General features: G+C 38.8%; 1 protein-coding gene across 6 annotated transcripts in view; it reads right to left on the reverse strand.

The window, feature by feature from the left end:
* Positions 1–24,318, reverse strand: part of LOC143642843 (ankyrin repeat and sterile alpha motif domain-containing protein 1B-like) — an 887,705-nt gene that overhangs the window by 93,510 nt on the left and 769,877 nt on the right. For all 6 annotated transcript variants that reach the window (XM_077111726.1, XM_077111725.1, XM_077111727.1 and 3 more), the window contains one exon: positions 5,392–5,498. In XM_077111726.1, coding sequence (XP_076967841.1) covers positions 5,392–5,498 — 107 coding nt within the window. The remainder of the gene's footprint in view (positions 1–5,391; positions 5,499–24,318) is intronic.

The raw sequence follows: 24,318 nt of genomic DNA on the forward strand, positions 1-24,318 counted from the left end.
CATGGAAGCAATCAGTGTCCTCCCAAGGCTAACGGGATAGACGAGAACAATTAAGAGCTCTGCCAGCACCAACACTGCACGCTGCATCTTTAAAGGGCTCAAAATATTAAATAACAACCCCAAAGAACATTTCTTCCAGAGGCCTCATTAGATTGATTTTCCAGATGAGTAAACTGAATCATGGAGAAGCAGGACGGTTAAAATGAGAAAGTCTTACTTTAGTTCTCCTTCACACCGCCGTGCGACTATTGCCTATTATACTTGAAATTAAGCAGATATCCAGATAAACAGCGACTCTCTTCTGACTTTGACCCTTAGATATTAATAGATTTTAAATGCCAGTATTTGGAAATGTCATGCCACTGGCCTATAGCTGCACATACCATGTCAGGCCAAGTGCTCTGCTCAGAGCCTGGTTCAGAAATAGGAAGGCACCGGGAGCATGGCAGGGACTTTCTCCTTACCTCTTTAAACCTCAGTCACTTCATAAAATTATCTTAAGCCATATTTGAACAAGACATCAACGTGGGGGTTATTAGTCTTCTTTACCTTTTAGGGACAATTTATTTTTCTACTTCACAAGTTTAACTTTTTACTTAGATCATGATATGCTACTTAGGCACTTAAAAGGTCACTTTATCATACTTTATCAGGCCAACTGCAAATGGTGCTCTCATTACAGAAAAGTTATGTAAAAGTGAAAAAAAGAAGTCAGTCCCTTAGCATGTAAAACACACCATAGGAATGGAAAGAATGTTTCAAATAAATACTTGTGAGACCATTCCTGTGCAGATCTTTTATCCAAACGGATGACTTCCATGAACTCGTCCCACTTCAGTGTCTCATACTACAGCTCAAATTTATGAATGCTTTCTACCCAAGTGTACAAAAATACCAATCACAAAGGACTCCCATATTATTTTTATTTCTTACTCTGTAAAGGTTGCACCTGGAACATTTTAATAATGGTCAGAGCATCCCTAGTCCACTTACATGACAAGTGCCAGAAATCCAGGAGATGCTAAAAAACGAAAGGAAAAAAAAAGTTGGTATAATTCCATTCTTCTCCCTTTCTGATTAGAGCTTACAAATATAACTTTCAACTAGTTATTATCGTGAAGTCCTCCTTCAAGTAATATAAACTTCTTGGTACAATCTTTAGACCATAAAGCTACTATGACACTGCCAGTTTTTTAAAATTTATCAGCATCTTTATCTTCCTTTGCAGCATGTCATGATCGATTTTACTTTTTCTTTTGCCTACTATAATTTGTTGCTGGAAAAACAATTGCTAATAAGTACATATACTGAAAGATGGGATTATAAGGAAGGAAAAGAGCACTGTTTTCTGTAATATAATGTGTTTGTACATGTGGACACATGAGGGAGCATGTGCATTTGCATGAAATAATATGACAGGGAAGAGGGGACTACTGTAATCCATTTGAGAGCAAGGGTTGTGTCTCATTCACTGTTATATCCCTAGCATTTAATACTGCCCCTAGCATATAGGATATGTTTAAGGAGGGTTTGTTGTACACACAAATGAAGGCTACTAGTATTCCATGCTCCTATCAGCAAAACAAGACTTCTGGCTTAAAAGTGAGACTGGAGGTTCTTCTACAACAATCCCTCCTGCTTCCAGATCTCTGTGTACAGCACCCAGCATTGTGCTAGGAGTTGTGAGAAAGGCAAGAGCACGGATTACACAGAACCTGCACTTGAGGGGCTTCTAGGCTAGTTGGGGAGACAAGATACATCCAAGGAAAAACCACACTCCTAATTCTAGGGAGTGAATGATGACATGACAAATGCAATTTTTCATACCAAATGTAACTACCACATAAGTTCAGAGAAAAGAAGGACTGCTAAGGATTGGAGTCATCAAGAAGGGCAAGAACTGAATTTGGTTTTTGAGGAAACAAAAGCAGAGGCATCAGAGAGGAAACAGCTGTTCAGGAAGAGGGGGAGAAAGGATGGATGAGGGAAGCCGTTGAGATGAGAATAGGTAGAGTTTGAGACTTAAAATAGAGGAATCAGTCTTCAGACTTGGAAAAAGAAAGATGATGGTAGAAATAAACATAATGAGGAAACAGATAAGCAAGTATTCCTTGTATGGTCATCACCTCATACCTTAATTCCTCAGTGGGAAAAAATACTATTGGAACTCAGACATGTTCTACATGTTGGAAACTGGTGGGATGTCAGAAGACCATAGCAGCATCCCCAGAGGCTAGAAGGCAGCAGGTAGACGTGCTTACTTGGCCAGGAAGGAGGTGCTGAAGACTGACTCGAGGGTGAATGAATAGGTAGGGAGGGGCCTGGAGAGGTCCTCAAAGGACTCTCTTTTGAATGAGCTTTTGATTGCAACCCATTGAACTGAACAGTTCCCAAGGTTCCCAAAGTTATGAACTGAACATAACTTTCCCAAAGTTTTATGTGACCTGATGTACTTTTGTAGCTATTCTTTGACTGAACCAATTTCTACTGCTTTTATATTTCTAAGGAAACAGATGAATCTAAGCTGTGTGCAAATCAGAACTAAATAGATACAAAGTTAGGAATTTTATAAGATATTGAAAACAAAAATCAGTCCTATAAAGTTATCATAAGCACAAAGAGCCTGAAGCAGAAGCAATGACTCATAGATCTTTAAAAATAAAGGGGGTCTCTTTTTTCTAACCATATCTAGAAATTGATATAAGTAGTATTTGTTGAGGTTAATCATAGCTATGTGGATACATCCTCCATTTATTCTGTGTCTGTATGAGAGTACGTAGAACAGATTTAGCAAAAAAAAAAATTTTTTTTTAACTTTCAATAAATACTTTGCTTTGACAGTTACTTTTATGGACCCTCTAAATCCACATCCATTAATGGCATATAGATTAAATGACCAAAAAAAAAAAAAAAACCCTCAAGACTGTTTTCTAAATAAAACATATCTATGCATGGGTGTAATATGGTGTTTTAACCAACATTAATTATATCCTCTTGATGTCTGCTGTCTTGTTCTAAAAAGCTAATAAGACCTGCACTACATCATAGCTAATAGGAGTGTGTGGTTGTTGCTTAGGCAACAGGGTGAATAAATACAGGTCAGAATGTGCTTCAAGGAAAACAAAGCCAGACTATGATATCGAATGGGGATTAAGCAGGTCTAACAGATTTTTCACCACATTAATGAAATCTGTTCTTAAAGCGGACCAATCACATTAGAGTACTTTAACTAAGTTCATAGCTAAATAAATTAAATTAGAGGAGATCCATAAATAATTTTTATTGATTTTACTACAAAGGTAGAAATTAATCTTTTATTATGTTAATAGCAAATAAATGGTGCCTAGCAGCATGTAAAGCACTAACTGGTAACACCATTGTAGGACTTGCTTCATTTTCATAATTAATGAACTCTACTAAATGAGAATTCAAAGGATTTTTTTAAAAAATTTAATTCTATCATGAAGAAAGTATTTGACTAACCATCTGAATTCAACTGTTTTTTTTATTTTCTGGAAAATTACATACAATAATTAGAGTTGAACAAATAAAGGAATAATTTATGGAGAAGATTAAAACCTTGTTTTTGTTCCATATACCAAGATTTTTGGCCCCCCCATGCATTTTACAGTGCTTATACACGATTCATTCATGAATGTTTTTCACAATCTCTATCTAAATGTGTCTATGGAAACTGTTTGATTAACCTTTCAGCTCAAGACTTTCAAAAAGAGATTACATTTGCTCATATGTGTTCAACATTCTGAAGAAATTTATGCTGAATAAAATCTTTTGGAGTAATGAAATCATGCTGAGACTCCGAAGACCTAACTTCTTATGGGACCAGGAAAAATCTGGACAAGGTTTTGGGACTGCAAATAGGAAAATCCTATTTCAAATAGAGTTAGTGAGAAAGGGAAAAGACTTATTAAAATGTGCAGTAAATATAAATATTAGTGAAAAGACTTCCATTATGCTTGACAGTTCCTGTAACCCTTACTGTAATTCTAACTCAGTGTCCTATCTGTCAATTTGTTCAGTGTCCCAAGACTCTCAGAGCAATTGAAGAACTTTCACTTTTTTTCCTGGTCCGGTACCCGCAATGCCTCGCCTCCCTCACCAGTGACGGTACTCAATAAACATGAAAATTTACAGTAGTTTTGCTTATCTTATTAAAAAAGGACAGGCTCACAAACAAGAAGGGCTCCATGCACACAATTACTTAGAGCACATATGTCTTACTACATTTCTGCCATTTTTAAAAAACTGCCTGTCACACACATTTCTGGAGAAGAGGCAGAAGTTGAACAATTTTATTAATCTTCAAATCTACATTAGTCAAGTTGAGCTTGGAGAAAAATCACCTGGGGTGGAAATAACAAGACCTGACTAGCGCTCAGTGTCTGGTTATCACGTCTGCTATTAATAAGCTGCAGGTGTTCAACTTAGCATTTTATTTAGAAATCGCTATCAATTATTTCTACAAACCATTTGCATGTTGCATGCCTGTGCTACGGGGGTCTCTCTAGATCTAGGATCAGTGACTGTGGGATGGGACCTTAGCAGCAAGCAAAGAAAACAAGGGCTGTGACGTAGCTTAACAAGAGAAACTGATGAGCACTGGGGGAGGTATGTAAATGATTAAAAAGCCATATTATCGGTCTGCACGTCTCCCCACCTTCTTTCCCCACTTATTCCCCTTGGTGGGAAGTTTGCACACACCATGTCAAGACTGCACACGGACTAGTGTCCAGAGCACACGGATACCCTCAGTCCATCCACCTCTTTTTCTGACGACTGACAGGTAGGGGACGTGCTTGTTTTCCACCTGAAGTAATAAACAGGCCCTCACTGCTCTCCGATCAGCACGTGTAAGTAAGTGAATGCTCCGTAATGGACCATCTGAAGCAGGCTGCTAATGAACTGAGGGTGGCTCTGCAACTGAAACTGCTCACCCAACGAACAAAACTACCAGGAAGAAAATGATCTTTGCACTGTAAACATAACAGATCCTCTAATTCATCACGAAATACTGATGCTCAGAGGAAAGAACGTGTTTTAGGAACCTCAAATTAGCTGAAGAGTGATAGGAATCCAACTGGGTACGCTAAAATTACAAATTTATAACCATCACCCAAGGAACGATGGGGAGACTATTAATGTTGTGCTCTCGCCAGTTCGTTCACATTATACATATGTAGACGGATGCATGCGAGCCGTGTCTCTACGCACGCAGCGAGTTCAGTCCTAAGGGCATGCGATTTTCTGATGTAGTCACACACACAAAACTGACCAGCGGAGGTGCAAATCCGGTTGCCTCGGAGCCCCGTTAGACACATAAGAAGCAAAGACAGACAAAAGGCAGCTCCGTGGACACAGAGAAAGTCTTACCATAAACTGCACATTGTCAAATCCATTAGCCATCAGGTGGTTCTCGTACTGAGGTAGCCCAATGCTCTCCAACCACTGTCCCACCGTTTGGACAGCGCATCTGGGTCCTGAAAGAGGATGGAGAGGGAAGCGTTTAAGCAGGGAGTAGCCGTCCACGGGGTAATAGCGGTAGTCCTGGGCTGAGAGGTGGCATTGCCACATCATGCTCCTGGGAAAGTTGCTATCAAAGGAGCCCGCCAGCTTGACAGATCAACGTTCTCAGCGAGAGAGCAAAGTCAGAAGTAAAACATAGTTTGCCAGGAAGGCTGTCGCGTCTGACTTGATCCTAGCTCCACATTTCTCACATATTAATCTGTACTCCCGACCAGGACGTCAGCCCCCAAAAGCAAGCAGCAGAAGACGGCATATCAAGCTGTCAGCTCGGGCTCCTCTGCCTTCTCTGCGATTGTTGGAGTACTCCACAATGAGCAATGCACGGCCAGCAGCCGGAATTCTTTTTATCAAGTACTCCTACACTCATCAGTATGCAGCTCCATGCTCCCTGCTCCCCCTCGCTCGCTCCCCTTCATTGCCCAGCCCAGGCTACACCTCGCATTTTCAATAATAGCCATCAGATAAGGCAGATTTTTTTTGTCTTCAAGCTGTAAGCCTTGCTGCTGCTGTTTCCTCCTACACACCCATCCAAGCGTCAATCTGGAATGATGAGAGCAGTCAAAACAAATGCAGAAAATAGCAAGATTCAAAAGCAAACCAAAGGGCTTAAATCTGAATTGAATCTTCATACTGGTTATACGTTACAGAGCTATTTGTTGTGGAATTTTACGTTTCGAAAAGACACCAGGAAATGCGAAGCTTTAACCATAGCTTATAGCTTGGCTCACTACAGGGTCCCTTTTTCCTTTGCCTTTCTTCTTTTTCGTTTTTTCCTTAAAAAAAAAATGCAGCGCAGATAAATGTTTCTGATCTGAAGCTTTACAGCATTTGGAGAATAATTATGCTGTTTCTTTGTCACACTGTAACAAAATGAACCTAAGATTTTTTTTTTCTCCTTGAATTAATGCAAAATGCAGAAACTGCATTGCATTCTTGGAGTCAAGATGATTCGTCTCTTGTTTGCAGGGTTATTTTTTTTCAACAAAATATTATTAGGCACAAAAATCCCTTTTCCCCCTGATATTCATAGCCCAATCTACCAGGGTTACCATTCTAAAATAACTGTAAAGGTAATAGTAACTGAGGAGATGTTTTTTTTCTTCAATAAAGAAGAAACAGCCCTGACCAAAAATAATTCAAGGATAACAGATGTAAATGTGTGAGTTTTACTGAATGGCAGACAGACTGAGTAATTTATTTAATAATTGGGAGAAACCAGAGATTAATAATAGAACCCACAGGACTAGATTCTCAGAAAGAAAAGACTCAAGATTGTGAGAGAACTAGCAGAAAGGTTAGTCTAACCTCCTTTCTAATGCGGGAATCCCTTGTCGCAGCGTTCCTGGAAGAAATCATCCAACTTCTGCTTGAACGCTGCCTGTAGCAGAGCTCTGACTACTTACCAAGTAGCCTCTATTTATTAGAAAGATGTTTTACTTTCCACCTTTTTCCTACTCACTGGTTCCAGCTCAGCCTTTGCAGTCACACAGATTGAGCACAGTGCCTCTTCCATATAAAGTGCTTTGAAAATTTCAAGATACCCATCTTACCCTGTCCAGGACAGCGCCTGGCCTATAGTGAGTGCTCAGCCAATAGTCACGGAATGAAAGGACCCTGCTATTTCCAGTTTTATGTTCTACTTTGACTCTGCCTCTCACTCCAGGCCCACTTGGACCAATGCAACCGTCTTCCTGAATCTGGTGATTTTTATCCATTTTATACACGGGAGTCTGACTCTTCTCTCTCTAAGACAGTTTTCATTGTTACTGCCGGTTTCAGCCCCCTTCAGTGACTTTTCACTTGGCTTTAAAATAAACGTCAAACTCCAGTGATGGCACCCTGGGTCTTCACAATCTATTGCAAATCAGCCAACTTTACTTCGACCTCCCCCCGGGGGTCCGCCCATGTGGGGTCACTTGTTATTCTCTAAAAGCAGCCTGCGATATGCTTTTGTAAGGTTTTATTATAGCCCCACATTTCTACCCATTCTTTGATTTGGATTAGGTGCCACCTTCTTAATGAAACTTTTTGAAATGCCTCCAATGGGAATAAATCTCTTTCTTCTCTGTCTTAAGTTTAATAACAAATATTTTCTGCCTTACATTATCGTTATTTGTGCACAAGGCATTTCTTGAAAGCAGGGACTATGGCTTGCTGATATTGTACATACTGTTTGCTGTGTACCTGTTAAACCAAATAATGTAACTTTCATTTCACAGTTCAAACTATAGAAAATCCCCCTCGTTTCAGGTTTAAATTTTTGATCTTTTAACCCCCATCCCAGTTCTCTCAATTCTTTACTTAAAATATGACAGCTACGTTTTTAGATAGAATTTTCCACTCTGGATTTTTGTCATCATCCTCATCCTCTTTTTGAATAAGCACCTGAGTCTCCTGGGTGAACTGCATTGTACTGTAATGGAAACCTGATTGGCAGCAGATCTGTTAAGAAGGTGCAAGAGTTTGTAGTAGTTTAAGAATCCATTTTAATGGATTCTGGTTGTTCCACTCTACCTGTATGAGAAGCTGAAAACAAGATGCTATTTGTTCCTGGCCAGCTTTAAGGCCAGTACAAAGTGGATTTAAAGATGTCTCAATTACAGATTTTCCTAGAATCACATCCACAATGTTCATCCTGATCATTTCAAGTTATGAGTAGGTGAGTAAGCTACACAAAGATTGAGAAATATGAAAGGAATGTTTTGGCATGGCAAGGCATATGCTGTTCGGCCAGCTCCTTAAGTCCCATCTCATCTCTTAGGATGCAAACCAAAGACCCAGTAACTAGCAGAGTGTCACACACATCCTAGGACTTAAGTAGTTTCTACTAAATGAAGAAATGATGTCAGAAATGGCTTTCTTGTGATTTCCTTTTCTTAATACATAGAGATTATATACGTGGGGTCAGAAGTATCTCAAGGTTTAGACGGATGTACAAACACACAGCTCAGAGAGAACATTGGTTATTAACCACTTCACACTTTCATATAGATTGCCTGGAACTCATCCTTGTAACTGCTCAATCCTTCAGTTTCTATTCAGTAATTCTCACAATGATGATAATGAAGGGTTGCAATGCAGGGGGTTAATGAGTTGGGAAAGACCGGGATAAGGAGAGGGACTGAAGGGGAGGGACGAAGAAGTGTTGTTGGTCCTTTTCAAGTATCTCCTCATGAGTCACACCTCTAAAGGATCCCTGGCTTGGTCTGAAGATCAATTTTTTACAGTGTTTTTTTCACTTCACTTGAAATACTCTCTTGGAGTTTTTAAATTCTCAAAGCATAATGACTTTTCATTGGGCAGATACCTTTTTATAACTAGAACTTCTCTAAGTTGCAGAAGTGAGATAAAAGGAAGGAAAGAGGACACTAACAGTCACTGTAGGTTACTATGATTTGGACAGGGTGCTGAGGATTCCTGTCCCAGTTACACAGAAGGGAACCGAAGCTCAGGGAAGACACTGAAACTGGGAATTCCACTTGACAGTTTTTAAAAAAATAATTGTGGGGATTCCACTTTGAGAGGAGCACCATGGGCCCACTGCTCACAAACAAACAGAACTGGTGAAAACCATTAAACCACCACCACCAACAATCATTTAAACTTTTTGGAAATTGTCTTCAGAGTCTAAACTGAGTGAAGAAACAAATTTAAAATGGATTGTGGTGATGGTTGTCCAACTCTGTGAATATGCAAAAATTCTTAAAATGTCTTTAAATTTGAAAACAAAATACAACAAAATTGTATATAAGTGTGTTCTAGTTTGCTAGCTGCCGGAATGCAACACACCAGAAACAGATTGGCTTTTAATAGAAGGGGATTTATTTTGTTAGTTCTCCAGAGGAAAGGCAGCTAACTTTCAACTGAGGTTCTTTCTTAAGTGGGAAGGCACAGGATGGTCTCTGCTGGCCTTCTCTCCAGGCCTCTGGTTTCCAACAACTTCCCCAGGGTGATTTATTTCTGCATCTTCAAAGGCCTGGGCTGAGCTGCGAGTGCTAAGATGAGGTACGCTGAGCTGCTTGGGCTGTGCTACGTTGAGCTCTCTCATTTAAGCACCAGCCAATTAAGTCAAACATCATTTCATTGCAGCAGGCATGCCTCCTAGCCGACTGCAGATGGAATCAGCAACAGATGATTCCACATGAGCCAATGGTTCACGTACCATTGGCTCATGTCCACAGCCACAGAACTAGGTGCCTTCACCTGGCCAAGCTGACAACTGAATCTACCTACCACAAAGTGCACACCTTGTTTCCTATTTTTTGGTCTTTTTAGTGTCCTATATTTTTCCTTTTCCATTTTTTTGGCTTCTCCTTCCTGCATTCCTATTGTACCATCATATCATCCATCTTTTCCTCCCCACAGGAAAGGGAAATAATTCATGTTAACAATCTAGTATGAATATTTATTTATTTATTCATAGTCAAATAAAACACACACACAGATAAAATCTGTGCACATATATTTGTATATGTGGAGGCAATTTTGGACTTTTTTTTATAAATATAGAATCACATGCTCACTTTTCTAAACTGTACTTTTCTCATTTAATGGTGCCTTACAGAAATTCTACAAAGTACATGATAAGTTCTAATTTATTCTTTTAAATAACTGCAGAGTATTCCCTAGTGTGGACACGGCATAGTTTATTCAGTCTCCTAGATTCATCCCTTTATTTCTTAAGCTTTTTATTTTGATGTAATTATAGAGTCATATGCAGTTATAAGATACAATAAATTCTACACGGTCTTCACAGTTCACCAATAGTAACACTTTGTACAACTGTACTTCAATAACACAATCAGGAAACCAACATTGATAAAACCCATCAAATGTACTCATGCTTCACCAGTTTTACCTGCACGTCTTTGGGTCTGTATGGATGTACTTCTATGCAGTTTTATCACATGTAAATTGTCACGATTGTTGCCACAGTCAAGATGCAGATAGCTCCCCCCACAAGGATGTTTCCTGGTACTTTTTTTTACAGCCAAGGTCAACTCAGTCTAAGTTTTCTAAGACTGCCAGAACGCAATACACCAAAGATGGACTGGCTTTCATAAAGGGGACTTATTTAGTTACATAGTTACAGTTCCTCACAGGAAAGGCAGCTAGTTTTCATCTGGGTTTCTCTGTCACATAGAAAGGCACATGGTGACATCTTCTGGCTTCTCTCCTGGCTTCTGGGTACAAATGACTTTCCGAGGAACATTTCCTTTTGGCATCTCCAAATGTCTGGGTTGGTGTCGGCTCTAAGTTTTGAGCTGAGCGGTGCTGATCTCCTTCTCTCTCTTCTGACTCTCCTTTTAAGCCTCCAGCTAATCAAATGAAAACATCACTCATTGCCAAAGGCACTACACTTAGCCAGCAGCAGATGTAATCAGCCATAGATGAAATTCGCATGCTGATGATTTAAGTCCACGGCAACAGAACAACTGGGCACCCTCAACTGGCCAAGTCAATACGGGAACCTAACTACAACACCCTCCCTCCCCCACTGTTTAAGAACTAATCAGTTCTCCATCTCTATCATTTTGCCATTTCAAGAATGTTATACAAATGAAATCATACAGGATGTTTTCTCTTGGGATTAACATTTTTTCATTCAGTATAATTCCCTTGAAGTCATATGAGTTGTTTTATGTGTTAAATAACTCATTCTTTTTTATTCCCATGTAGTATTACATTATATAGATGTACCAATTTGTTTAACCATGCATCCATTAAAAGATATTTGGGTTGCTTCCAGTTAGGGGATATTTTGAATAAAGATGTTATTGAACATTTGTGCCCAGGTTTTGAGTGAACATAAATTTCCATTTCTCTGGCTTAAATGTCCAAGAGTTCAATTACTGGGTTAATTGGTAAACACAGGTTTAGTGTTGTAATAAGCCATAATATTCTTTTCCAGAGTGGTTGCACCCTTTTACATTCTCCCCCGCAACTATTGAGAGACAGAACTTAACAACCAGCATTTGGTGTTATCACTATTGTCTAATTTTAGTCACTCTGTTAGGTGTGCAGTGATATTTCATTGAGGTTTTAATTTGCATTCCCTTCATGGCTGATGATGTTGGACATATTTTTATGCCCTTATTTGCCATTTTATATTCTTTTTGGTGAAATGTCTGTTCACGTTTTTGCCCATTTTCTAATTGATCTGTTCATTGCTGTACTGTTGAGTCTTAAGGGTTCTTTAAATCTTCTAGATAAAACACATTTGTTGGATTTAGGTTTGCAAATATTTTCTCCCAGTCTGTAGCTTACCTTTTCATCCTTTTCATGGAGGCTCCCACAGAACTAAAGTTTGATGAGGTTCAATTTATCAGTTTTTCATTTTTATGGGTCATGTTTTTCAGTGTCTTCCCCATTATTTTGAACTCTTTATGATGATTACTTAAAATGTACCTCATTAATAGCTATGGCTGTGATTTTTTAAGCTAGACTTTTTAAAAACTACAATCCAATGATTTGCATTTTAATGTAAAAATATAATTTTGGGGTGATGACAATCACTCCATCTTGTTTTATGTTTATATTAATTACATTTCAGTTTCCTCTATTTTTTTTCCACTTTTGGTGGTCTGATGAAGTTGATAGTCAATCCGTTTTTCTGCCTTTTAAGATTCAGTGATACTTCTCCACTCCATTCATGGTTACTTACTTTTCCCTCCTCTAATGATCACATACATATTTTTCTATGATTATCTGAACAGAAGATGCTAACTCTTGCCCCTCCATGAAACTGTTTCCTTCCTACTCCAGTGAAGGTAGAACTTCAGAATATATTGCTTTCTCCATTCTCCCTTTATCCATCTGCCCTATTCCCAATTATTCTTAGGTTTTGCTGATAATCACGTAGATTTAATTCTAGTCAACTATTAGAACTTTCCTTACAGCATATTCCTTAGAGTTAATGACCCTTTATTTAGTACTTATGTTGCACATTCTTAGTCTGACTATGGGTATAAATTTAAATTTAATTATTGTGAAGTTTCACTGGTCACCACTATTTATTATCCTCATCCCCATCCCCATCTTGAGATTTATGTTCTCATTTGTGTTTTTTAGCATATTTTCTCATAAGCTCAGAAAATAATTTTAACGGAATGAAAACTAAAACTGAAAACATATCATATTCGTGAGAAACAGCTAAAGTGGGCACTTAGAAGGAAATTTAAACACTAAATCCAGACATTAGAATTAAAGAATAGTTCTTATCAATAACTTTAGCATTCACTTTGAAGCATGAGAAAATGAAGAGCAAATCAAGCCAAAAGTAAAGAGAAGTAAGGAAACAAAGACCAGAGATGGAATAATTGGATTAGAAAACAGAAAACAAATAGAGAAAAAGCAATGAAACCAATAACTGTTCTTTGACATCAGTAAAGTTGATAACCCCCTAGTTAGGCTGATATGGGGGAAAAAACAACAACAACCCAAGCGTGTACAAATATCCAGTATCAGAAATGAAAGAAGTGACAGCTTACAGATTCTGAATATTAAAAGGATAACAAAGGAATATTATGAATAGCTTTATGGCAATAAATTCAATGACTCATATGAAATGGACAAATTCCTTGAAAAAACACAGGCTACTAAAACTCACTCATGAAGAAGCTGACAAAGTAGCATCCCTCTACCTAGTAAATTAATCGTATTCATGGTTAAACTCTTACCACAAGAAAATTCCAGTTTTCAATGCTTCAGTGGTGAATTTTACCACATACGTAAGAGAGTAATAATACTGATTCTACATGAATTTTCCAGAAAACTAAATATTTGCCAGCTCACTCTATGAGACCAGCATTATTCTGATAATGAAGTCAGACAAAAGCATTATGAGAAAATAAAACTGAAAAGAAAACTGTCATGATGGACATAGCTATACAAATTCTTAACAAAATGTACCCAACAATGCATAAAAAGGTAGGGGGTACAAAGGTAGTTCAGTGATAGAATTCTCGCCTGCCATGAGGGAGACCCGGGTTCAATTCCTAACCCATGAACTTCCTCCCCAAAAAACAAACAACCAAGGAAAAACAAACAAACAAAACAAAAAGTCAACAAATGGTGCTGCAATAACGGGATACTCACATGGAAAAAGAATGAAATGCGACCCCCATCATACAGCATCCAAATATATATATTTACATATACATATACATATATTTATAAGGTAATACATCATAATCAAGTGGAGTTTATCCAAATATATAAAGTTCTTTAAAATTAAAAAAATCAATGTAATTTACCATATTAACTAATAAATAAAAATCATATGATCATTTCAGCAGATGCGGAAGCATTTGAGTAAATCCAATACCCATTTCTTATAAAAAGAAAACCCCTCAGCAAAAATACTCTCAGCAAACTAGAAAGGAATTTCTTCAACCTGATAAAATGCATGTATGAAAAACCTGTTAGCATCATACTTAATTTGAAAGACTGACTGCTTTCTTGCTAAAAGAACTAGGCAAGGATGTCTACTCTCACCACTTCCATTCAGGTGAGGTTCTACTTAGTGCAATAAGTCACAAAAAAGAAATAAAATGTGTTCAGACTGGAAAAGAATAAAACTGTTTCTACTCACATATGCCATCCTTGTCTGTATATAAACCCCCAAAGGATATATGCACACATCAATGGCCAATTGATTTTTGACAAAAGAGTCAAAAATCCCTTTTGACACGTTTCCAAAAGAATGGCGTCTTCAACAAATGGTGCTGGGAAAATGGGATAGCTACATTCAAAAGAATTAAATTATACCCCAAGTTCACACTATTTACAAAAATTAACTCAAAATGGAACAATGGGGCAGTGTGATGGCGGCTCAGTGGCAGAGCTCCCTCCTGCCAGGCTGGACACCCGGGTTCACTTCCTGGTCTCTATGGAACTATGACCTAACGCTAACAAGCAAAACTCTAAAATTCTTAGAGGAAAAAATGGGGAAATATCTGCAGTACCTTGTTGTTAGGCAATACATTCTTAGTCTTTACACCAAAAGCAAAAACAGAAGAAAAAAAAAGACAGACTAGACTTCATCAAAAATAAAAAGCTTTTATACATCTAAGGACATTGTCAAGAAAATGAAAAGACAAACAACAGATTGAGAAAAAATATTTGAACCATATGTCTGATAAGGGTTTAATATCCAGAAAATGTAAAGAACTCATACAACTGACTTATCAGCAAAAAAGGCAAAAACCTCCCCTCAGCCCAGGACCCCCCAAAATGTCAAAGGACTGAAAGAGATGTTTCTTCAAAGAAGATACGCAAATGTAAAATAAGCACATGAAAAGATGCTCAACATCATTAGCCATTAGGGAAATGAAATTCAAAATCACAGTGAGATCCCACTAGGATCACGACTACTACCAAAACAAAAAAAAAGGGTAATAGGTGTTGGTGAGGATGTGACGCAATAGAAAGCCTCATGCATTGTTAGTGGGAGTGTAAAAGGTGCAGCTACTGTGGAGAACAGTTTGGCAGTTCCTCAAAAATGTAAACATATAACCACCATAAGGCCCAGTAATCCCACTTCTAGGTATGCATCCAAAAGAAATGACAGCAGGGACTCAGACAGATATTTGTAAACCAGTGATCATAGCAGCATTATTCACAATAGCCTAAAGGCGAAAGTAACCTAAATGTCCAACACAGATGAATGGATAACCAAAATGTGGTATGTGTATGTGTGTGTGTGTGTATATGTGTATTATGGAATATTACTCAGTCTTGAAAAGAAATGAAGTTCTGATACATGCCACTACATGGATGAACCTTAAAGACATCATATGGAATGAAATAAGTCAGGCACAATGGGGCAGATATTAAATAATTCTGCTTACATGAAATAGCTATAATATGCAAACACATGAAGACAAAGTAGAGTACAGGTCACCAGGGGGACAGGAAGGGAGGGACAGGAATGGGGAGTGTGCCAGTTTGAAAAGATTATGTGCCCTGGAAAAGCCATGTTTTAATCCTGATCCATCTCCTGGAGGCAGCTGTTTCTTTTAATCTCTATTCAGCACTTTAGCTTAGAGACTTGATTAGATTATCTCCATGGAGATGTGACTCACCCAATGGTGGGTATTAATTAGAGAGAGATGCAACCCCACCCATTCCAGGTGGATCTTGACTAAGGTTACTGGAATCCTTTAAAAGAAGAAGTATTTTGGAAAAAGCTTCAGAATGAGAGAGCCATGATAGAGACATGAGAACCACAAAAGCCCACATAGCCAGAGACCTTTGGAGATAAAGAAAGATAATGCCCCTGGGGGGAGCTTCATGAAACAAGAAGCCTGGAGAGAAAGCTAGCAGACATCATCATGTTCACCACGTGCCTTTCCAGTTGAGAGAGAAAGCCTTCACGAAGTAAGGTATCTTTCCCTGGATACCTTAGATTGGACATTTCTATAGGCTTGCTTTAATTTGGACATTTTCACAGCTTTAGAACTGTAAACTCGCAACTTAATAAATTACCCCCTTTTAAAAGCTATTCCATTTCAGGTATATCACATTCCAGCCGCTGGCAAACTAGAACAGGGAGTTAATGCCTAATCAACGAGCGGGTGTTGCTTAGGGTGACAGGAAGGTTCTGGTGACAGGTGATGGGGAGGAAGACACAACATTGTGAATAGTGTTAATCCCATAAATGATTCCATGGTTGAGATGGAAAAGTTTGTGTTGTATATATGTTTCCACAATAAAAAAAGAGCTAAAGTAACAGTGGCAATTAAATGCTATACATGAGACTGGGCTGGATCTAATAATGGTGGAGAAAAGGGTCAAAGGATATTATTGGGACATATGATAAAACTAGAATATAGGCTGAAAGCTTTATATCATTGTTAAAATTCTTGAACTTGATAATTCTACCTAAGTTGGTTTATATAAGTGAATAGCCTTGTTCTTAGGAAATGTATATGGAAGTATTACGTGTTCAAGGAGCATGATGCATATGAACTACCTCAAATGTTTAGAAAATAGATAGATGACAAATAGAATGATCTGGCAGATGTAGCAAAATATTAAAACTTGTTGATCTGGGTATACTGGGAAGGGGCATGTTAAAGTTCTCCATATGGGTTTTATATTATTTTTGTAATTTCCTATAAGTTCATAATTACTTCAAAATAAAAATAAAAAAATTCCTGTGGAGTCTACATAAAAGCTAATAGAACTAAAAGTGGGTTTAGCAAAGTTGCTTGAAACAAGATCAATACACAAAAATCAATTCTCTTTCTAAATATTAGCAATGAACAGTTTGAAATTGAAATTTAAAAGAACCAACAATATCATCTACAATAGCATCAAAAACATGCAATTTTATGTAGTAAATCTGTAAACAGATGTGACAGACATGTACACTTAGAAATACAAAATATTACTGGGAGAAATAAAATAGGATCTAAATAAATGGAGAGATAAATTGTGTTCATGGATTGGAAGACTCAACACTGTTAACCTGCCAGTTCTTTCCAAATTTATCTATGGATTCAATTCAACCCCAATCAAAATCCCAGTAGAATTTTGCATAGAAATTGTTAGGCTTCTTCTAAAATTCACGTGGAAATGCAACAGTCCCAGAATAAGGAAAAACACTTTGAAAAAGAAGAAGAGTGTTGGAGAACTTACATTAGCTGACTTGAAAACTTATCATAAAGCTATGATAATACAATCAGTTGTCTCCTCTGGGTCAAGACAGACAAACAGATCAATGGAACAGAAGAGGGGAAAGAAACAGACTGACACACTTAAGGTCAATTGATTTTTAGCAAAGTTGAAATGGTAATTTTGTGGAGAAGGGAGAGACTTTTCAATGAAAAATATTGGAACAATTCAATATTCATACACAGTATAATGAATTTGATTTATATCCCACATCACATATAAAAATGCATCACATGCCTAAATGCAAAAATCTAAAAGTATAAATCTTCTAGAATAAAATTTTTTTTTGTATGCTGGATGGTAGGGGTCACATTTCATTCTTTTTCCATGTGATGTCCCATTATTGCAGCACCGTTTTGTTGATTTTTTTGGGGGGTGGGGTGGTAGGGCATGGGCCAGGAAGTGAACCCAGGTACCCCGAATGGCAGGTGAGAATTCTAGTGGGCTACTCATGCACCCCCTAGGATAAAATTTAGGGAAAATTTTTAGGTGTACTAGGCACCAAAAGCACAATTTCTAAAGGAAAATTTGGTAGAGTTAATAAAAATTAAAATCTTCTGCCCCTTGAAAGATGCTGTTAAGAGAATGAAAAGACAATCCACAGTCTATAGGAAAACATTTGCAAATCTTATGTGATAATAGGTTTGTATTCACAATACATAAAGAACTCTCAAAACTCAATGAGGAAACAATTCAATTTCTCAAAGTGGACAAAATATTTGAATAGACATTTTATCAGTAAAGATATACAGATAGTAAATAAACACATGAAAAGATGCTCAACATCATTGGCCATTAGAAAAATGCATATGAAACCCCAATAAAATACTACTTACTAGACTGTCTAAAATTAAAAAGACTAACCATACCAAGCATTGATAATGATGAGGATATTGGAAATCTCATGCACAGCTGGTGGGAATGTAAAATGGTACAAGCACTTTAGAGAAGACTTCAATAGCTTCATAAAAAGGCAATTATACATCCACTATATGGCCTAGCCATTCCACTATTTGGAATTTATCCAAGATAAATGAAAGCATAAACCAAGAGCCCTGTACATGAATGTTTAAAGCAGAAACTGGAAACAGCCTAAGTATGACTGAATTAACAAATTGTGGTATATCCATATGATGGTACATTAGTAAATAACAAAGAGGAATGAACCACTGATACATGCAACGAAATAGATGAAAGTCAAAATAACTGTCAGTGTGAAAGAATCAAGACTATAAAAAGTACTTTCTTCATTATTCCATTTATATAAAATTCTGGAGAATGCACACTAATCTATAGTGACAGAAAAGAGACCAGTGGTTCCTTGTACATGGAGGGAAGGCAAGTGGGAGGGACTGCCAGGAACACGAGGAAACTTGGGGAGGTGATGGATATGTTCATTATACTGACTGTAGTGATGGCATCACAGATGCATACACATTTGTTGAGCATCAAATTGCATACTTTAAACACGTGCAGCTAACTTCCACTCCAATCAACCTGCTTTAGAAAGCGAAGACTAGGAAAGGCAAAAAAGACGATGCAAGAGGAAAATGCCCTATCGTAGAGGCATATTGCAGACAGAATGCCTCTCTGATTTGCACAGAGAATGGATTTTGAGCAGAGAATGGAATGCAGGGAGGAGTCAACCACGCCGGTATCTGGTCAACCACGCCGGTATCTGGTTACAGAGAGCCCCAGGCAGTGGGAACAGGAAGGTCAGACACCAACCCAGTGGTCTTTATTCTACTGGAGGACGAAGTACCAGGGAAGCTCCATGCGCTTTTAACCTGAGTCTTGCCAGACAGAGTGAAGCCACCGAAGGTCTCGGGGGTTGAGGTGAGTGTGTGCTGACTTCAGTACAGGGTCTTCAACTGCTATAACCACATCAGAATTAATCTACGATATCTGTTAGGTTTCCAAATTTATTTTTCACTTTTAAAAACAGAAGGCATCTACTCCTCTAATTTAGACATCTCTTGCTTAGGTTCTGGGTAATTGAGGGGGGAGATTTTTCTTTTTACATGTCATTCATTCATTCAACATTTACTAATTTCTTCAACAGATATCTATAAAGTATTTGCTAGGCCAAGCATTTTGCTAGGCAATGATCATCCCTGTTGTGCGCGACTTACAGTCTAGCAGAGGGGATGGATGTGCCACTAAAAGAAACTGTCATTTGAGATCAGAGGAACTAAACTTAAAAACATGACCTCTCTCCGGGACCACGTAGAGAGGAGAAACAAACCAGAGAAAATGTGCTTACGTGACTCTGGGTTCCATGGGCAAAAGAGAAACCTAGTAAGCCACCTGCTTCAAAAGATGTTTCTAGGTAACACTCTGATGAAACACTTAAGGTGGGTAAAGGTCTTGGCAGAGGTGACAGTAATCAGAATTAAGGAGGAAAACGGCATTTAGGAAGGGTTGAAGGAGAGCCTAGAAAAGTTATAAAGAAGAAAGTGGCTAACTCTTCAAAACTGTAATTTATCTTTTCACCTGTGCACTAGTGTAACTCTCTCCAGTGATCTAAGCCAAGTGGAAAGGCAGAGAACTATATTGATTGTGCACTCAGTGTGAGTCAGGCCCTTTCATATGTCATGACATAAAATAACAGCCAACATTTATCGAACATCTACTGTGGCCAGGTTCTATTCCAAGCATTCTATGTGTATTAGCTCATTTTGCTGTCACATAAACCCCCTGAAAAGTAAAAGGATAAGATACTACTGCATCTTATCCTTTTACCAGGGAGGGAACTGAGATACAGAGGTTATATATTGTCTCAAGTCACCCAGTTAGAGTCAGACCCTGGGAGCCTGGCTCCAGAAGCTTCTTTCCCGGATGCACAGGGTGGGAAAGCTGCCCTCTGGTAGGCGTGGGGACCTCCCCCACATGCCAGAATGCTTGTTTTTTAAAGGGATCCCCAGGGTTTCTGTTTATTCTCCTCCCCGACCTTCACCTTGGCTTCTAAAGTGAGAAGCCATGGGTCAAAGCAGGAGAGGATGCTGAGAGGTGGGGCAAGGAGCATTCTGGCCCTCAGATACCTCTGCTGGGTTCTGAAAGCGGGCTGCCCCGGTGAGTGGCACCCGCGGGCCCAGCTGGCTGGTCCCTAGGGAGACGCTGTCTGGGCAGAGGCGGGCTGTGAGTGGCTGACCCTGGACCATACTGCCTGCATTTGGCTCCTGGCTTTTCCCTCCAGGGAATATCTTCTGGTGCTATTTCTGAGATGGAGCACAGCGCAGGGCAGGGAGCTGTTCCATCTGGGCAAGGTTCCTCCTTCAGTAGAGTGAGGGGCGCTACGCCTCACCTATCACATGGTGCTGTCTGAAGCTGAAATGAAATGTGTGACAAGACGCTGTGAGTTATAAAGAGCTACTCAAAATGCTTGGGATGAATTATTATTCTCACTGTGGAGTAGGACATATATTTGTGCTGCTCTTTCAACAGTGGTTAAGCACTGGACCAGAGCCATCGGTGCTTTCTCTTGCCCAGTTCTCTTTGTTTCAAACAGACACAAATGCATGGGGTGAGCAGTCTCTGGCCAAATAACAGAACAAAGCTAATTTTCCTGTGAAGTGATCGGAATCTCAAAACGCCTGATGTGGTGAAGGGCAGTGTTTTATCCAATATGCACCAATAGCCAGGGACGGCGAGCCAGGCGGCTCGTCACAATCCACCTGCAGCAAAAAGAGAGGAAGGAAAACAGGGCAAGGGATGGGACTAGCAAGGAAAGACAGGTCTCAGTCCTGGATGAATGAAAAAGGAAAGACAAGAAAGAAAGACTACTATTGTTGATCCCAACAAGACTGCAAGTGGAACTTGCCAGTTTTGAGGAGGCTGGTAGAAGAACACATTGGAAGAAGAAGCCTATTCCTACCCTGGGGAGAGAAACTGTGCAGTGGAATCCTAATTAAAGCAATGGTCTCTGTGTTAGTCTACCTACTTTCCTTTTATAGCACATAATACAGGTTCAGGAGGCAGAGTAAACAGTGTTCCTTCCTGTAGGATAGTGCCTTTTCTTCCTAAGTAGCAGTTCCATTTTTAACTAGAAAACAGCAGTATTTCATTTTCCAAACGTCCTCTGAGCTGAGTTATAAAGCACATACCGCTTTCATTATGGAGAAGAGCTGACAACGAAAATTAGCAGTAAGAGAGACCATACAATAGGAGCGATGTTTCTTTCACCAATTAAAGGACATATCCTGAGATGCACACAGAACTGCAAAGCTGAGGTGGCAGACAGCAGAAGAAGGAAAAGAATGTCATCCAGAAATTTGGGGATGTTATGGTCAACAGTTTTGGATCACAAAGCCAAGTTTCAAATAGGGAAATGCTCCAAGACCAGGCTTTGGTGTTTAAATGCTAAGGGAAGTTAGGAGCTTGGAAGCAATTCTCCCTAAGGCCTTGCATTTTAGTTTGAACTACCAACTTCACGGAGCAGTTAAGAAATACCATCCTTTACAAAACAGATCTGACAACTATGCACTGGGGTACAGTCTAAAATAGGAAATGAAATTCAAGCCTAAAATGCTAAAATCTTTTGGCAGACAAAAAAAAAAAAGGTATATATAGGTCATACCTGATCAGAAAAAAAAATAGTAATTCCACTGATTTCATTCTCATCTTCCTGTCTTCATGGCTTCTGGCGGATGTTTGAACCCTCTTGGAGAAGAAGCTGGTCTGAGCACAAAGGGCTGCTGTGGCCAGCTGTTGTGTGAAGCTCCTGCCCTGCTCGCCAATTGACAGTTTAGTGGGGAGAAATGTACTATTCAAGATGATGAATGCTGGATTGGAGACAGGTACAACTTATATATAAGACATAGAGAGAAGGAGAAGATCCATAACGCTGCTTGTGTAGAGTAATTACAGAGGCGGTCATTCAAATTGATAGGAAAATTTAGTAGGAATCTGTGAAGCAAATAAAAGAAAGGTTGTATTCCAAGCAGAGGGAATAGCATATGTGCAAAGGTATAGCTGAGTAACTACACATAATTCATTATGGCTGAAATTCAAAAGAAAATGATGCTATAGGAAATGGGGCAAGAGAGGCAGCTGGGGACAGACAAGCAGGGGACTAGCGTGCCTGGAAAAAGGGACCTATTTTCTTTCCTGAGAGCAGAGAGGGGAGAGCTAATCAAACTGGTGTGGCATAAACAACACCTGGAGGATGGGGCAGACAGCAAAGCAGAGAAGAAAGAGGAAGCAGGGGACACAGGCAGCCCGCAGGCTTTCCCTCTCACAGAGCAAACAGACAAAATGACTCAACCGAATATTTTAGGGAACAAACTCCTAAGTAAAGAGAACGCAAATATCCTCAGTTTCTTAGGACCTTCCAAAGTAAGCCCTGGTTTAATGACTGGCCCATTACCAAACTTCCTGTAAAAGGAATTTACTCTGCCCTAGCAAACTGCAGACCTTAGACAAGGGGTTAATTCTTCACACAGAGAAAACACTGTCTAACACTGGTTCAAACCCAGCTTGATAGTCATGGCAGATGAACCCTGCAATTTTTAGAAGGACAATAACAAAACAGCAAATTTCTGTGCATGTCTTACAAAGTGATGAAAGGAAACCAATATAGGTTTTTTTTTTAAAAAGGTGATTGCTGTGAGGATTAAAGGAGTTGATACATATGTAAAGAGCTTAGAATAGTACCTGGCATATAGAATACACTAAGTAAATATCAGCAAAATACTAATAAATATCAGCTATAATAATAAATCTTGGTTATGCATCATTAGCTACAATAAGTATCTACCTATAATAAATGCAGTAATGAAGAATTATTGGTTTCTGAATCATATGCAAATTCAAATAGTAACCTCTTGAATTGGTCAGGCAGTGTCTGAGGATCTGGGAAAAGCATAGAGATTTTGAAAGAACATGAAATTTTGGGCCAGATTTCATACCCATCACTCTTCAACAGAGAAACTGTGAGTAGATATGAACACAGATGAGATGCTGAATTAATGTTTTCACCTTAGTCTGACCATTTTTATTAGTATCTTTTATTTACTGCATAAATAAGGCAGACTAATACAAGTGATCTTTTTAAAGGTGTATACTAAAATCATAATATTCCACCATCTTTTATTTAAGTTCCTATCAGAATTAGGTAAGGTTTAAGTAGCTCATGAGTAGCACAAGACTGAGAATGAATATTTCCCCCTTTTTGTCAACATTTCTTTAACTAATGTATTTTAGCATACATTTTGGGGCTCACAGAAAAGATATCATGCTACTAAGATTCTATTGGGAAAAGCCCTAATATTAGGAGAAGACATATCAACTCTTTTTTTTCAGTCCTCATTCATTATTCCAGGATGAGCTATTTTCTTTCATGTATATACTGAATCACTTATTCAACAAACATTTCAAATGTGAACAAGGAATGCAAACTCTTGCTAAGAAGCACGTGAGGAAGAATTACAAATGCATTCCTATAGCAAGGCAGAATGCCGTTGACGTGATGTTGGCAGGTGGAGGGCACTGTGAGCTTTTTATTTGCAGATGGAGGTAGTGAATAGTGACTATATTCTTTCTGGTGCATTTCTGCTCATTTTCTTTCCATATTTATCTTCCCATTCTTTACAGTTCTCTGAAAGTGTGCCTAATGTACCGAGACTACATCAAAGGACCTTAAAAACATTGCAATTTATAGAGGTACAGCTAATTAGATCCGGAAGGATGAGACAGTGTGGCATGTTAGAATTACATGGAATGGCAGTATTATGGATTCAGTCTGGAACTCCATCACTTCTACGGCCGATCTTGTGTCCCTTCTCTCATGGAGAATCTGGAAATCGGCAGCACTTTAAAAATACGGTTTGATACCATATGGAAGCTGCTGGAGCTGTACAATGTAAAGAACCCAGGCATGATCCAATACCATACAAGTGTTTGTCACCTTCCTCAAAACGGGATCTGATAAAAATAATATGGCTGGCTCTAGAATCCCACAGCCTTATCACGCTACTGAGCTCAGTCCCAGTCTCAAGTCTGCTACCACTTACCACGTGACTGAGAGCAAGTTCCTCAGGTCTCCGCAACTCAGTTTATTCTTTCTGAAAAAAGATTTTGGTTAGAACAGAAAATTTC

The sequence above is a fragment of the Tamandua tetradactyla genome, chromosome 7, assembly GCF_023851605.1.
Source record: "Tamandua tetradactyla isolate mTamTet1 chromosome 7, mTamTet1.pri, whole genome shotgun sequence".
Taxonomy (NCBI): domain Eukaryota; kingdom Metazoa; phylum Chordata; class Mammalia; order Pilosa; family Myrmecophagidae; genus Tamandua; species Tamandua tetradactyla.